We start from the raw sequence: 17769 nt of genomic DNA on the forward strand, positions 1-17769 counted from the left end.
TAAAGGATCATTCTAATTCAACTTGGTATGAAACACAAGTTCTGATTGGTCAAGGCTATAAATTTCCAACCGTATAACACGCATATACAGTCGCAATTTGAAAACCAAAACCTTTGAATGTATTCCTACACAATTGGGGTAACGCTGTTTTTCAGGGCATTGTCATTTGCAGAAGCCCTTGGCCAATTAACTCCCCTATCCAGCTAAAATGGGTGGAATGGGTGTTAACAAAAGACAAAACAGTATCATAAATTTAATTTTAAGTTCAAACGACTTACTCGCAACAGGCTGTTGACGACCCAACACTGTTAGATCATGAAACAAGATTTATGACGTCATTATGGGGCATGACGTCACCTGCTGTGATGTCATTTGACAACAGAACTGATAATGGTCCGTAGTTGAGGAATCAGCAGGGCGCTCATTTCTGATAACTAGAGAGTGGTTTCATCATAATTCCGTCCATTTTATCTATAACACTATGATTTATTCATCATTGTCAGATTTAGACAGTGTGCACATAATAAACGTGTTGTAGTTTGGAAAGGGATCTACTTTTTCTGGAGATCGTGTAAGTTCAAGGAGTGATATGATTAACCTTTGACCTAGAGGAACTTTGACCTGGTTTAAATAATGAATTTCTTTCACGAAAAAACAGCGTAAAACGAGTTGAATTAGAATGGGGATAACTGTACTGTGTTTGATGAATTGGGGACGTATACCGGTGGTTATATAGGCGCAAATTTAGTTACATTGGCAACGCGTAAGCGGAATTTGCGGCTATATAACCACCAGTATATGTCCCCAATTTGTCAAACAGTACAGTTATCCCCTAAATCACAACGCAAGTTACAATAAAAAAACACTGACTGACGTGCTAAAGAAAGCCCTGAATGTTTTTGATGGAAGGAATGTCTTCATATTAATTAAAACTGGTGGTTGCCCTAAAAGGCAGGTAATTTGAGATTGCGAAAAAAAACCCACTATAAATGGATTCTGGGGTTAGTGTAGGTTTACCAAAATATGAGCCCTTGAGATATAGATTGTGGGTTTAAGTGATGATATTTTTTAAAGTCCTTGTCCATATGTGGACAAACTTAATCGAGTAAAGGTGTTCTGCCATGTTAATTACATATTGAAAGCGATAAAGAATTATGACTATCAAATCAATGTTGTGTCAATGTTTAACAAGCTAAGGTTCTTTGAATATTGCCGTTGGTCTCATTTCAACATGTCACTAGGTCCTTGTGTTCTGTACATATAATTGCATTCAACTCTCTTGAATTATCACTGGAATCATCATCCTAAAAATAGTTGTGGTATTATGACATTTGTTGAAGCTAGCATGAGTGTTTGCTGCTAAGGGCGGTGGGGTACAATGTGTGAAGCCCATTTCTGGTGTCCCCTGCCGTGATGTTGCTGGAATATTGCTAAAAGCGGCGCAAAACCAAACTCAGTAAGTCAGTTTGCTGCTAAACATGATCTAGCATCTGAATTGAATTTGAGGGTTGAGACCATAATACCAGATGTGCACATATACACAAATATAACCATAATCAATCTTATGTCCAACATGAAGCGAAACCTGTGTTGGACATGGGTCAGATTGTACAATGTGGCAGTGAACTCATGAAACACTACTCCACTGCTGACAGGTAACCGAAGCTGGCTAAACCTGATAGGTGGATTGAACTTTATATGGTGGAAGCAAAGGATGCTTTGGACCTGGCCACCCAAATGTTACAAATAAGGAAAGTGCTTGATTATAGCTGCAAGAACTCATTTTGGTCTCTGAAAGAGATTGAATCTCCAAGATGTGCAAGTGTGCATTAATACAAAGTATTTCTGTTACATGTATATTATGTTATAATTGGAAAGAAATTGAGATCAATGACCAGCATGTGCAGTCAAAGGATACAACTCAGAATATGATACAGAAAACACCTGTGGCACCTACTCTTCACACTCATGGGGTACATATTGAAATATTACATTTAGGGAATTCTGAAACCTCATGCTTGGCAACTTCTAGTTGACAGGATGATTGCTGTTTGTATCAATCACTGGATTGTATGGTCCATACTTGGTTATGTACAAACTAGTCATACAGCTGGAATACAGCAGAAGCCATCATTTTTAGAGATGTTGATCTAAGAATGGGTTATCCAACCATTTTGTTTGTTGTTTAATACTTCACACAGATGATCTATGAGTGAGTACGGTTTTACGCTGCTTTTATCAATATTCCAGCAACATCACGGCTGGGGACACCAGAAATGGGCTTCACACATTATACCCATGTGGGGAATTGAACCCGGGCTTTGGGCGTGAAGAGCGAATGCTCTAACCACTGGGCTACAGCGCCACCCCTCTTATGAAATTGGGATATGACTTGTCAATCGTGTTGGCAAACCTAACCATCCGATCCCATTAGTCGCCTCTTACAATCAGAATTCTTACACATGACATGTTAAAAAAAGGACAAATAAGATATTAGTTTATAAACATTTATTGACAATGAATAAAAGCTTCGGGTGGAGTAAGAAGCACACAAATCTACATTATTATCATAGCAACAGTCACATGATACCATTGATACTGCAATGGATAATGTGACAGATTGCCATTAAGCAATGAAATATTAAATACTTTTGCCATGGCAACAAGCATGTCACATGGCACTGTTGTCATAGCAATGAGAGGCAGCACCAAGACTGGACTGTATTAAAGACTAACATAAAACAGTCAAAACCATCTTGTGAAGCACTTGATAAAATATCAAAGCTACATAAAAACATACAAAGGAGATCTGTATAAACGGAACAAATTGGGACCCTCGGTTTGCTTATTTTTCAAATACGCAATGTTACGCTGGTATAAAGATAGAAAAAGCTTGATTGTTGTAATAGGCCCTACGTCTACTTGGAATGTGAGCAGACCTTTCAGGGGACATTCAACAGGCACAGGTGAAAATTCCAGAGCTTGGGGATGTAAAGATTTTCAATTTAAAATACAAAATGGTTACCAATATTCTCCCTTTTGGAATTCTCAAAATAAATCTTAAACACTATTGTACATGTACATGTGAAATGCCTTGGATAATAACAAGATTACTAAAATAATCAATAAATATTATTTCTGAAATGGTTGAGCTTTTGCACTTTCACTACATATATAAAAAACAGCAGGAATATTTTGTAAACTTTGTAAAATTACCAGCAGTGGGGAGAACTGTGGACCCCTATTTCACCATGCACCTATTGTTAACCCAGACATCCCTAATGATATGCGTAGCTGTCCTCACAACCAATCAAAATCTTCCAAACAATGTGAGAATAACAACTGACTTTCATTACACAACCTTCTCCCGACACAAACATATTGCGAAGTCCAGATGTCATTCATTTGCTTCAAGCTCTTATAATCTTAAACTTGCTCAAACTGAAACAAAGGCAAGCCATAGGAAATGACTGATTCACTTCACATTTTGATATTTTAGAAGTAAGGCATCACAAATTATATGAAGTGATGCCCACATAGGCATGAAAAGGTGAAGAAATCTCTGAACATGTCTAGATTATAAGGCTAGTTATTCACAAAAGTGTGCAACTTGACTTTAGTGATGATTCTGTACAATGTTTACATTGAATGCTGTAAGTATGATTTATACAAACTTCGACAAGACACAGAAGGGCATTTTTCAAACAATATTTTCATATGTATCATAAATATAATCAAGTTTTACAAAGGTTAAGTTTGCCACAATGTTTTTGGTCAAATGGAATTTCCTTTTTTTAAAAATAAAATTTTGACTAAAAAATGGGTATTAAAACACTTCCTTAAAAGCTGATTAACTGCTCAGCAAATTCACATGAGGAAATGTGTTACGTTGGGCAAAAGATTGGCAAGTACAGCTCTCTAAAAGGATTAAACCAGATTAAATGACACCTTTAAATTATGTTATCTTAACAGCTGTGATTGCATACCATTCATTGTACTTGACATCAGAGAGGTCCTCAGCTGCCACGCAGTCTACATGATCTGATATGAGAAAAGATATGGGGCTGATTTCAACAGCACAAGTCACACCCATAGAATTAATTTTCTTGTATATAAATATGTACAAATGATCTGGAGATATGTGCAATTACCCATTTTATTAATATTAAGACTCCATGCAAGCATGTTCTCCCGATATTGCTGGAATTGTTCACCTTCGTAATTACTAAAGCATTTGGCAGGGATAGTATAACAATTTACTCTTGAAAAACAAACTGGGTCAAATAGCTTGATCTTTATAAGAGTTGAGGCTGTCAGATCTATGCTTGTCATTCTTGAGCCATTTTTGCATAGTACTGTACGAATTACACATCTCTGAACATCGCAAGCCAGACAAAATGCTTAATGCCACCATGAACACGACAATTACAATCTGGAAGAAACCTTGATGGGGAATTATTTTTTTCAATGATATATTTGTTCAGTCTTTTTCACAAGCTTCTTTCGCCCCCCATGATTTTAAACCATGACCATTTGTGTTAGCCATGTAAATGAAATGGTTCTTGCCTTAAATCTACAATCACAAAAATATATCATTATATAGTAGTCGAATAAAAGTACACAATTAATATTAATCAGCTATGATTTCATTTCTGAACATTAAACAATAGCAACAGATTTCACCCTCCTAGAAATTTGGGTTTGAAAGCAATTTATCAATCATTTCTTAAAAAAATAGTCTAATCTATGTACATCAACATTTAACAAACCTTTCCAATATGAAATAAGTTTCGGAGCCATAACCTTCAAACAATCCTGGGAAAAAGAGGGGGGTGGATTTCAGAGACATTCTCTTGTGATAAGCGGTGGTACAGAGATTCCTTGGGACATGACAAATAGCTAGTATCAGGTGGATCAAAACGGGGTGGATGCGGATTACACGAAATAATTTCCTAAAATTGGGCTATACACAGCAAAAGGCACTGTAAGACTAACTGGGAGCAATGCCACTATACAATATGGCCCATGGGACATGTCAATTTCATTGGCTGTTTTCTGTCTTGGTAATCATATTTGATTGGTCAGTTTGGTGTCATGTGACTGATATGTTCAAATATCTGGCCAGTTTATTATATTGCACAAGACAACACACAACAAAAACAAATCAAGGAATGGTCAGAGAGAAATGCTTCCGTCATGATTATCCTGATGTTCTTATGTCATCTGAATTACCTCCCTTTGACAGATTGGGATTCTGCAATGTTTGATTCACTGATGCAGATGGAAATCAAACCTACAAGTAATCTATACACCAACACAAAACAGTCCATAAATGAACATATACAACCAAACAACATGTTTAAATAAGTACCACTAGAAATTCAAAAGGTACTATAAACAAACTGGATCTGTTTACAAAAAGTGCAGCTTACCTCATTAGGTACAATAATGCCTAGAGCGCTTGTATCTCGGAATGGCAGAAATTGACTTAAGTGCATTACTAAAGGAGTGAGTGATGTCTTTAATGGGCATAGCGCATGTAAGTTCACAATGACTTGTTTGTTATCTGATATATGGTACCTCTTGTTCCCCACTTGCCATACACCACCATTGTGACATTCTGGAAGAGCTAGAGTACATTAATGAAAGGAGACGACTCAATCTGGCACTGATTATTGCATAGATGCCCTTGCAATGTCCACTAGTCATGTGATGCATATCTCAGTCATTTGACCAGCAGTATTAGGCCAACTAAATGAGTGACTAGAAAATATGCAGGTGTTGACAAGAAGTTGACAAAACCGTATAATGTTAGCATGTTAAGTGAAGTGATCTTACCCATAAACTGAAATATGTATAGATACAGGTTAAACATACAGCAACCCTTTTCCAAAGGAAGAACTTCCAAAGCAGAATGTCAGACAAATCACAAAAACAGCAGTTACTAATTGGGAAACTCAAAATCTTACCAAGTAGGCTTTTGGGGGCAAAATAACCCACATAGACATACACCATTCATTTTGTAATGGAATTTTGACAAAAGTCATATTTGAACTTATCAAACAATTTAGCAATTGAAGGAAACTCACAAACACTACTTCAGGTGAATATTGAAGAATGCTTGCAGATTCTTCAAACCAACAGTAGTAGTAAGCAGTTACTTGTTAAAGAAAAGACATTCAGGGAAATTTACCGGACTGCGTAAAATGAATAATGTGTTACAATGGTCATTGGTCATTGGGTGTTTCAACCAATAACAGTAAGCAGTCATTCAGCGTCACTTTGTTGAAGAATAATCAAAGACAATCCAAGACAAAGCCTGCATTGCTTTGGTGAGATCCAAATTGTCATGTTCCTCACTTTGGTCATGGAGGAATGGCAACTGGAACTTCATATACAGACAGTCATTGCAGTAATGATGCCACAGGGACTTGTTAGCTGGTTTGAAGGTGCAAAATCATGTATGGCTTTGAGTGATATAATCAAAATCGGGAAATTCAAATTAATTATGTATGAATGAACTTACAATCTCTCTAAATGACAGATCTGGTATAAAATAGTTTGACAAGAGGACAATTCTCGAATCAATGTTGTAAAGAGTTGCATATGACTAGTAAGTCTCTGATGAACCAGTTTAACAAAGTGACCTAAGTATAATGGCTTTTTTTCATTTTAAATAAGAATCTGTAAGTAGAAAAGTGACATTGAAATTTAGCAGTTTACTGACAGAATCTTTCAGGCTTTTCAAGGGGTCTAATTTGGAGTTGGTTTAACTATAATGACTTAAGGAGCTCTATAACCAGCCTCAAAATCACAGCCTTGCTATTGTAGAAACACTAATCACACTAGCCAAGCATCATTATGATATGCATATACCAAAGATTGCATGCATTTATGAAAATCATAGCACTTATCAGCTGAATATAATATAATTCATCTTTAATTTACAAAGCAAATATACAATTGTGCATGGTAACAGAATTCAGTAACATCTTTGATAATGAAAGATATAGATAAGATAGGTGAAAAAATACCTACCTACTGTCAGTCAAATGGTACTGATTAGGGACTAAATGGATATGTGTTGATGAAAATAACAAGCTACCTGAATATTGAAAAAAAGTTAAGGATACTTTAGAGCTTATAATCATTGGTACTATACAAAATTTACTTCAAAAGGAAATGAAACTGAGCAAATTCAAAACTGATTGTACCAGAACGGTGAATCATTTACAATGCTAAATGTTAGCAAATATCTTATGTCTACAGCTTGATAAATGGAAATAAACTCCTACAGAGAGGGGGACACTACAGCACCAAAACACTTCCATCACCTGGAGAAAGGGGGATAACATGTTGGCTTGTGACTAGAGACTATTTATGCCAACATTGTTTGTGGGAGATTATCAAGGGTACTTGATCTTTCATCATTTCCTATGTACAGGTTGAAAACACACGATTAAAATGAAACTACACTCATCTTGATAACTCCAATCTGTTAAAATACGATAAAACGAAACTCAGCTGACTTCTATTTGTTAATTTTGCATCAAGCAATGGTGACCTAGTCAGGATGTCAGTAAGTGTGATTGCTTGATCTCTTTTTGTTCTGTTTTACCAATGTTAAACATACAATCACCACAGGTACAAGTACGTATATGAAATATTTGTCAAATGTTATATGGGATTTCAATAAAACAAAACAATTCTACATACATATTAAACAATCATGTGGAATACACAAGTCAAAAGGCTGGTCGATGCAAATCTTGTCCACTTGGCTGGACATTGTTTCCGTCATGCTTGGATTCTAAAATAAAGGCCCTTAAAAATACCCTTGTAATATGGGTTACTTTTGTTCAATACATTTGCTATATTGCTCATTATAAGGTGGCAGTTACTTCCCCCATACTGAAATGTTTTCGTGGAGAAAACGGTTTTGATTCGGTACAGGGTGGTGGAGAAGCTTCAAGTGCATTACAATGGTTAAGGGAACTGCATAATGATATCTGAAGGTAATCTGGAAACAAATGCAAGGGGAGGTAACTGCACGGTGGATGCAATGGTTGGGTTTGGCTTTTGGGTGGGACAAAACCAAATTGTGATCTTGGTTAAGTTTCATATGTCCAACAAAAAGTACATAAACTGTAAGTGATGTGAATAACAAGGTTGTTGATAAACCAGCTGCTGTCACAACCTTGGCTAACTGGTATTCTATTTTGACAAACATTGATATGAAAACTTGCATTGTTGGCAGAAATGCCATTCGTAAAGGCTACATTATGGTCACTGATAGAAAAATACTGTGGTCATAACCAGTACAAAGACGTGATATGGTTCTACGAACAAAGCTAGGAACATAATTGAAGTCGTAGCCAGTCTGGGTGTTATGATATTATATTTGATTAATACTTAATATAAATATGCAGTCGAGTATTATGTAGGATGAGGCAGCAAATACTTGATGTTGAAAAACAAATGATCCTAACTTGGAACTGAATGTGGTAAGAATGAACGAATGGTTAAAGTATTGATACCTATGTTTTGTGAACAAGCAGTTTAAGTTACATTGGAGATAACGCATGAAGATAGAGACAGATTTCACGCTAACCCAAACTAGTTAAATGTTGACAACCAAAGATTTCAGAGAACAGAAGATGACAACACAATTATAGAAATAAAACCTTTGTAACAAACATGGTCATGATACTTTGTTAAAACAATTCCCGGCCTTCAAAATATAATAATCATTATCATCACAATATTAAATATGTGTGCATCACACGGAAGGTCAACATTTCATTATATATAAAGTCCATCCATTGAGCACGACATGAGGACTGTGGCACAATTTATACAAGTAACCATGGTAACAATATGTACACATGACTCAGATTTCTATGCCAGCGTTCTCTATCCTAGTCATTTCTGCTCGAGTTGACGTATAAATATCTTACACAAATAACATAGAAACACCAGTCCCAGACATAGTTCACAGCCTAGAAAAGAATGGTAGAGTTGTCTCCTCTTGCGTGACTCCTCAAGCAAAGTACATAACCTTGCAGGTATCGGGATGCACTGTCACAGCACGAGCCATTGATGCTGGATTTCGGTCCTCGCTGTTGTCAGAGTGTCGACTCCCTTCACCGCTGGAAGGAAAAGATATGGAAGATGTTTAATCAGGAACTGTATAATGTAACTTAATTTGATGTGGGATCTTTCCCCCCATATTCAAGAGATATAAATTGTGATGATGCACTGTACCTCTCCTATAGATATGGAGGGGAATCTCCAAATTTGAAAACAATCCATTCAAATGTGTTCAAGTTATTGGTTGAACAAAGATTCCCTGTCCTCTGCCATGATATTTCTGGAACATTGCTTAAAGTGTGGTAGAACCATGCTTGCACACTGTCACAACAGTCAAATGATAATAATGAAGCGTTCAAGATTATTTCACTTATATAGTAATGTAAGGCTGGATAACATTAATGATTATGCACCAATTTATTAAAACTGTCTGGAGTGATGTGGCAAGGAGACTGTACAACAGAACTTCTGCTTTACCAAGTGGAAGTGGTCCATATTTAGTCAATGTGGCAATAAAATTTGTGTCAACTGAGCATTTCACCCTTGGACCAATAAAGGGAGATGAGCCATATTGTTGATCATCTTCATGTGCTAATGTTTTGTAGGTTATGAAAAATGTTGATAACATATCACAATGAAAGAATGAACCACATTGAACATAAGAATGTCTGTAATAATGCTACATGTATATGACAAGCCCTTGGAGGTGTTTCACACTCCCTTAAATGATACATATACAGAACAGTATATTAACTTGAAGCAAAGTCGGTATCTATTCATTCAGGCTTGAACTAATACATTATATACTTGTGCAAAATGAATATTTGATAGAAAATGGTGATTCTATGAAAAAATATATAGTGCAGACCCTTATTTCTAAGGGATTTTTGGTTAGATCTAAGATTCGAAAAATAATTTTGAATAAAGTCAAGTGCAGCTGTTCATAATAATTCAGTTTTCATTAATTTCTGAACATATTCTAGAAACCAAAAGTGACCTGAATACAAAGTAGAAAAAAACAACAAAATTCACATATTCAGTAAATGTCTATAGTTTTGTTTCAGTTGTGAACTGTGTATATTGTTATAGTTCCGAAAGTTTTCATTATCTTATAAGTGCAAACTTCAGCCAGTTCATTTGTCTGACACTAAAATACCTTAACCACAAACTCATTATATTGTCCTCTAAAACAAAGATTGACAGCTAGCAACAGTATTTCTTAAAATGAAAGTGAGATCCTCTACCCCCTGCGTAAGATGACCCCTCTTCAGAGCCCCCTAATTCTAGGTACAAAAAACAAGCCTTACACGTGATGATATACAGTAACATAAATATGTACGAATTGAACTAAATATGATATGGAACATATGTTTAGCCATACTGGTAACAACTCATGTATCAAATCTGATATTTGAAACTAAAATGACAATAATATCCATAAATAGAATGTTTATGCTAGACAAACAGGCCATAAAATAGGCTCAAGTGACTTTCAGTCTGGTGAGCATAAAAATAATAATACATTTGTGGTCTATTAGTATTTTTGTATAAGGGAAGAAATGTTTAAGAACTGATATGAAGAAGCCCATAGGCCACATGGAGGTCTTAATGGTTACAGTCTTTGTGAATAATATTGCAGAAATAGGAGTGTGATTCCATGTGGACCAGGCTATCTCTGTATGTGCAATTCTGAAAACACCATTCCTCACCTACTAGACCTATTTCTGTATAAAAATTGAGAACATGATATGATGATATGTGCCATTGCTAAGGAATGTAAACTGGGTTATAGTGGTTTAATGCTACTTGAAGCAATATTCCAGACATGAGGAAATCTCATGCACATGTAGCTACGGTAAATCATGAAATTAATGGGACAGATATTTTGCAAGTGTCCCTCCCCTGCATTCATTAAGTGATACATATTTATTTGGATATTGTGAATATTCCATACTTGGAATTTCCTGCATTTGATTTTGATTTTAATCACAAGTCAAGCTGTTAAGTTTGTAATAATATCTAATCAAAGTATTACCATCCCATACCATGTCAAGGAATTTATATTTTCGTGTTATCAATGATTATGGTAGGGCTACTCCCATTAATTTAATGAGTGAGTTTGGTTTTACGCCGCACTCAGCAATATTCCAGCTATATGGTGGTGGTCTGTAAATAATAGAGTCTGCATTACTTTAATGACATTTTAGGCCAGGGACCGACACTGGCATAAAATTCACTATTTGCAGCAAGTGACCAACAAGCAGCTCAACTACAAGGCTATCCCAAAACTCAGTATGCAAATAGTACTGAAAGAAAGAGTAAGCAGGCTATGTTTAAACGTTTTGAACAATATTTCACAACTCATGAGCTTGAAGTTTGGTGAGTGAGTGAGTGAGTTTGGTTTTACGCCGCTTTTAGCAATATTCCAGCAATATCACGGCGGGGGACACCAGAAATGGGCTTAACACATTGTACCCATGTGGGGAATCGAACCCGGGTCTTTGGCGTGACGAGCGAACGCTGTAACCACTAGGCTACCCCACCGCCCCCTTGAAGTTTGGAGAGAGTAATCAGCTTTTATTTCTGAACCCCAAGACTGAACACTATCCCGAAAAGTGATAGTAATATCCCATTTATTCAACATTGTACTAGCAGACAAGAACCTGTGTGTGTGTATTGCTAGTGTAAATATGGGTGTGTATGATGTACCTGTCATGTTCCTTCTCCACAAGGTGGTATCTGGCACGGAAGGCAACAAGATGTGCATAGTAGGCAGGTGCAGGGATGGACACACTACGGGTACACCGCACGTAGGTGTGGCACAACTGGTACGTCAGAATCTGCAGTTCATCTGCAGAGAAGTGGTTGACGTCCCACAAAACATGGTAGTGTGACGGTCGACTTGTACCCTGGGCAGGAGAAACATTCACTTGTTAAAACTGATACAGAACTTGCGAAACATATACTTCCAAATGAGAACACTAAAGGCATCTAACTGAAGCCTTAATGCTGGGTGAAAATCAGAACATACTTGAAAACTTTCAGGGACCATTTCTCATATTTGATATATCAATTTAGACTGATGTTAGCACTTAAAAACATTCAATTCTTTCCTTAACATCATGATCGTTACTAAGCACCTAGACATACCTGGATACCTGCATGACTACACAGATAGAAGTCAAACTCTGTAGGATGAGTAATGCCCACGTCCACAGTTGTTCCAGCAGGAATGTTGCCACTGCGCCCTGTCTGGTCCTTTCGGTCAGCACAGAAGAGTCTGGTGTGGTGGCGTTTCTGTACCACAATGAAAGTGATGCCTGGCTGGTAGCCCACCTCAAGCTTCATGCATGCTTCTCGCACAGCTCTCAGTTCATGGCTTAGCACCTGTAAAAGCAACACACGCAATTAATAAAGATCAATAACTATGCACAGCTACGTACCTAAAAATATACCAAACCTGCAACGATTTAAAAAATAAATAATATATATATATAAAAAAATTTTTTATTATGACTGGGAGTGAAATCTCTGAATCTTTTCAGCATCTTTGCATCAAACTGGATGGTGATGTTTTAGTTTCCCTCTTTCACCTGTATGTGTCAAAAGTGTTTTCAATTCGGTGTATTGGCTGAGATATTCCTGGGGTATCATAACTGCTGACTCCCAATATCTTTAACAATACTCTCATGACAAAGATCTTATTGACTTTCCCACATAATTTTGAACACAGGCTGGTCATCATAAGGAAATCATGTCACTATCTTGTAATACTTCATGGAGCAGATTATCTGTTTCAATATTGATTATTTCTCAAGTGCATACAGCAGTTGCTCCATTTCTTCAGGAAAGGCTATTATGAGATTTAGATTCCTTGCTATCTCTAGAATGTAGAGACCAACCAACAGAATGGAAATATCTCAGCAGAAAAAGCAAATACATAAACTTCATTTCCAACTTTACTTCATAAACAATTCGTTAGCTATTGAAAATCACCACAGATGATCAGATATGCATAAACTATTTTTAGTATACATCCTAATTTCCATGTTCTAGAACCTTGTCGACCTTGTTTTTCACTTTATGGCTTTCAGACTTAGTCCCGTTTTGTTAAACTAACCTGTTGGAACTGGCCTTCACTGACACCATCTCTGTAGAAGACAATCCTAGTTGGCTTGAACCTTGTAGACCTGTAGAACTGGATGAGGAGATCCTTCACCATTGTGGGCAGCTCCTGGATGATCTCCTGACGATGCTGCTGCACCCTCACCGCTGCTGAATACCTACTGGGGTGAGCATCCTGGCTCCCTACTACCTATAATGTCAAATACATCAGCATATTGTTATAGCTATTTCACAAGATTACATAAATATACAAGCATAATCATAATTCATTGTGAAATATGGCATATTCATCACAAATGGATTTTATCACCCTTCCAAATATTTAACATTTAAATGTTAGTAGAAACACATTTCATTGTTCCAAAACCTATATCTCGATAACATTTAACACAACACAAGGTATAGAACATATGTTAGTACAAACAATTCATAGTGTTATAAAGCATGTCTCAATAGGATATATCACAAACATTTTCCAAAACTTAAATTTAAATCATGTCCACTATGTTGCCCTGTAGCTCACCTGCACAATAACATCAGAATATATATTGTTTGGGTATAAAATCTAAATCTTCATCAGATTATGTAAGAAACATGACAGAAATATTCCGCATGTTACATGTCCCACATGATTTATGGGATAACTTCATATTTATCACAGCTGTTGAGGCTTCCATGTTGAAAATTTAATGAGAATTCTGTTGCATTGCTTGCTGGCAAAATGTATATGCAATATATGTTACAAGTGAAAAAATGCCAAATATTTTGGATATTCAAAAAGAACAAATAAACAATCCTATCATAACAATTTATGAAATGTTAGTGGCTCTAACATAGACTAAACAGCACTTATAGACTTTTGGCACTGTCATCAGTTGATACTTGGTTTATCATCACAAAGAAGACAAGTTCTTAGGACACAATCTTTGTTTTTGCTATCTAAAGCAGTCAGCAATGTTTGCACCACACAATGGCAGCCTGTAAATAAAGGAGCCTTGGTATGGTGAACCAGGGAATAGAGTGAAGTCTCAAACCATCTAGGTACAATGGCACACAAGTCACCAAGATGCTGAGTCGGACTACCAAATCCAATTTAGCCACTTCTCATGACCAGTAAATGGACCTGAATGCTGAGAGGGATAAAAAAGGATACTGGTAAACTCATTCCTTCCAACAGTTTGAAGAACTTTATTCTGAAGTATCATTAACAAAGCAAGCCGTTTCAGAGTCTGCACATGACAAAATCAAATTGACCTATTGAAAAACCTTCTGATGTACAGCTCAATTTGTAGGAATTCATTAGTTGGGTTTGCTTTGACAATGGAACAAAACTATCCAGCCAATATTATGTTTTTCTGTTATTTTGCTATTCCATCTCCAAAAATGAAAACATAATGAAAATAATAACTTGAAGCAGAAATGCAATCATGGTGATCACTCTTATAATCAGCCAATCTCACGGAAAATATTTCACTTTGGGGAAAATGCAAAGATCTGACATCTGGGAATTTGACAGACTACTGTTAATGTTACTACTGACCAACATTGAATGATTAGTTGATAAAAAGAGATCAGCAGTCAATGAATTCAGACTGTCATTGAAACGCAGCATTAAGAGTACATGCATTTCCCCACTACATACCCACCTGTGATGACTAGAAACACCATTAGTGGGGACACACAAGTTTAGTACAACACCCTGACAACATTGGCAGATGTCTACTCTACGGGGACGACTTACGGCAGCAATGGAAGGTTTCGAACAGTCTCCTGCAGGTGGGTGTGTTACATCAGCACCCAGGAAAATGATTGGCTCCCGAAACACGCTAGGGCTGAAACAAAGAGGTGCATAATTGCAATCTACTAATCTCCATCAGACACCAGCCTCATATCAAGACCGACACAGACTGCAGACACTTTTCGGCTCAGCTCTTCTCATTGAGGAATACATCTTAATTCATTTCACCCTTTTCCTAAAGCTGAAACATGAAGCTTGAGAAAATATTCAGCATGCTTTGCAGTGACTATCCACCCTTAGAATCTTTATTTAGGGGAGAATACCAAACTTGATCAAAGTGTTCAACCATAATTTTGAGGCATATTGCATATCCAAATCCATGTGTTCACACAGAAAAAAGGGGGCATGTCCTTCAAAACATAGCTATAGTGTGGTTCCCTGATAATGTTCCTTGTGGAAGCCGAGAATACTGTCATTGTCTAGTGCCAGTTATTGATAGAGTTGATGTCCGATGATAAGCAGGCAAGTCATGAGACTTACTGCAGCAATGGAAGGACGTGTTCGGTCGCCCGCTGGGGGATGTGTCACACTGGCACCAACAAAAATAACCGGCTGGAGAAATACTTTGGGTCTGCAAAACAACACTCTTTAAACAAGTCGTTGTTATTAACTGCAGTGTGTTTGAGGCTAACAACATCTTGTTGTTCCATGTCCAACACACTTCTGGTTAGTGAGTGGAAAGTATGCTTGATAATGTTTGTCAGTGAAGAGTTTGGGGGCAGACAATACGTGGGCATTCACAGCTGCATGCTCATTTCATATTCAGTTTGGGAAATGTACATGTCGTCATTCACAAAGCACTAAAGTTTAGTACACATCAATGAATGATTAGGCAGCATTTGATAAAATATATACCATTTAGTAATAAAACTTTATTTCGGCATTACTAGCATTTTCTATATAGTACATATACATTATGAAACATTTAAGAACTATGTTAATTGACACAAAATTCATAAAACTATAACTATTGAATTGAATCTAATGTAGTTGAAACAGTATTTCAAGTGTATCACAGCATCAAAATGTTACAAATGTTTTTTTTATCACTTAAAATTGACCTTTTTCAGAACATTGTTTTCCTTTTGCCTGAAAGTGCATAATGTTTGATAGTTGTTTAGAAGAGTGAACCAGGCATGCCTACATTGATCAATGATCATACCATGCTGAATGAATGATTAAGCATTTACAGATGAACTTCTGTCCTAAACTCACCAAAAGCATTTAAATTTACCATCAGTACCACACAAGAATATTCTTGGAGGTAATTGATCTATTCAAATGGAAATGAAAACTCAGTTCTGGACAGAAATTCAAAGCATATGAATATCAATGTGCTGCTTCCGTCAAAGAAAGAATGACAAATGTTTGACTTTTGTTTCATTGATTCATGTCCATGCAAAGTTTGTCAACGAAAAGGGAAGCAGTACACAGAATACAGCCAAATTATCCTCAAGCTTGTATGCTTGTCACAAAGAAAATGATGAAATTATCCTCCAAACTGCATGAATTCCATGTATGTTCAACTGAGGACAAGTTGACTGTAGGAAGAAGACATAAAAAGTTCATACTTACCGAATACTTGGCAGGAGGATACTGTTAATGCCACCTAGTTTGACGTTGATCTTGAGGCAGAGATTGGACAGAGTCTGTGGGGATGTCTTGTTGACATTCTTAGCCTGCACACATTGTGTGGCCAGGCCAAACAGAATGTCTCCAACACGCTTTACCTCAGCTGTAATAGGTTAAATGTTTGTGGGTCATGGTTTGAAAAGCTGGCATTGCAGCTATCTTGCAACACTCCCGCAAAGCTACAGCTGTGCACAAAAGCAAACAACTTTACATCTGAACATATGGCTTCCCACAGAAGGCTTGGTAACAAGCCGTTACTTTTTGCAACAAACGTTAAAGCTTCAAAACCCAATGACAAGGCTGTGTCAGTACTATTATTAAGGAACAGGGTTTAAATAAAACTAAAACTGCACATTTTTTAAGAAAAAGTAGACTGACTAAAACTGCACATATTAGTAGATTGAAGATGACATTTTAAAACAAGTTCATTTATAGAAATGCATATAATTTATATTCATTTATCCACATGACATGACATTTTATAAGAAGACAGACTGACTGACTGAGTTTGGTTTTACTCCGCTTTTAGCAATATTCCAGCAATATCACGGCAGGGGACACCAGAAATGGGCTTAACACATTGTGCCCATGTGGGGAATAGAACCCGGGTCTTCGGGTAGCCATGTAAGCACCATTGCCTTAAACAAAACATCTAATTGATATGGTTTTAATAGTACATTAAAAAACTGAACATGATGAAAGGTATTTGTATGTATTTGTATGTTCTGCACAACAGAGCTGGTACCTAAACAAGTTTGTAAGGAAATGAACAAAATCGAATCTGAAAGACATCCTCCTTACCATAAACAGGTGTTTTGCCAGGTAATACAACCACTATGAGCTGTAATCCCTGGTATGTGTTTTTCAGATATCGGAACATTGGTTCCACCTGGTCAGGACCAGTGGCGTACTTGCAGAAGCATGGCTGTCCCATGATAGGCATTCCTGCGTCATTTGATATACGCTGGAGTTGAGATGTGAAATTTCTGCAAAACAGATGTGTGATTATCACTCAGGTGTAGGTATTGGCACAACCTCTTAAAAGGGATAAATATTAATCAGTGTAGATATCTAGCAATTTTCAAAAATTAATAAGGCTGAAACAAATATACTGTGACTTGACC

General features: G+C 36.7%; 1 protein-coding gene across 8 annotated transcripts in view; it reads right to left on the reverse strand.

Moving 5' to 3' along the window:
* Positions 1 to 2493: 2493 nt before the first annotated feature.
* LOC124291070 (protein argonaute-2-like) overlaps positions 2494 to 17769 on the reverse strand; it is a 37239-nt gene continuing 21963 nt past the window's right edge. For 7 of the 8 annotated variants that reach the window (XM_046727979.1, XM_046727977.1, XM_046727978.1 and 4 more), the window contains 7 exons: positions 17447 to 17631; positions 16589 to 16748; positions 14957 to 15047; positions 13211 to 13405; positions 12241 to 12477; positions 11800 to 11999; positions 2494 to 9149 (listed from right to left, as the gene is read on the reverse strand). In XM_046727979.1, the coding sequence (XP_046583935.1) occupies positions 9041 to 9149; positions 11800 to 11999; positions 12241 to 12477; positions 13211 to 13405; positions 14957 to 15047; positions 16589 to 16748; positions 17447 to 17631 (1177 nt within the window). In that variant the 3' untranslated portion in view covers positions 2494 to 9040. Of the gene's footprint in view, positions 9150 to 11799; positions 12000 to 12240; positions 12478 to 13210; positions 13406 to 14956; positions 15048 to 15493; positions 15585 to 16588; positions 16749 to 17446; positions 17632 to 17769 lie in introns of all 8 variants that reach the window. The other variant, XM_046727974.1, reaches the window with a different exon arrangement.

Source organism: Haliotis rubra, unplaced genomic scaffold (assembly GCF_003918875.1).
Source record: "Haliotis rubra isolate DU_JTF1 unplaced genomic scaffold, ASM391887v1 Scf480, whole genome shotgun sequence".
NCBI lineage: Eukaryota > Metazoa > Mollusca > Gastropoda > Lepetellida > Haliotidae > Haliotis > Haliotis rubra.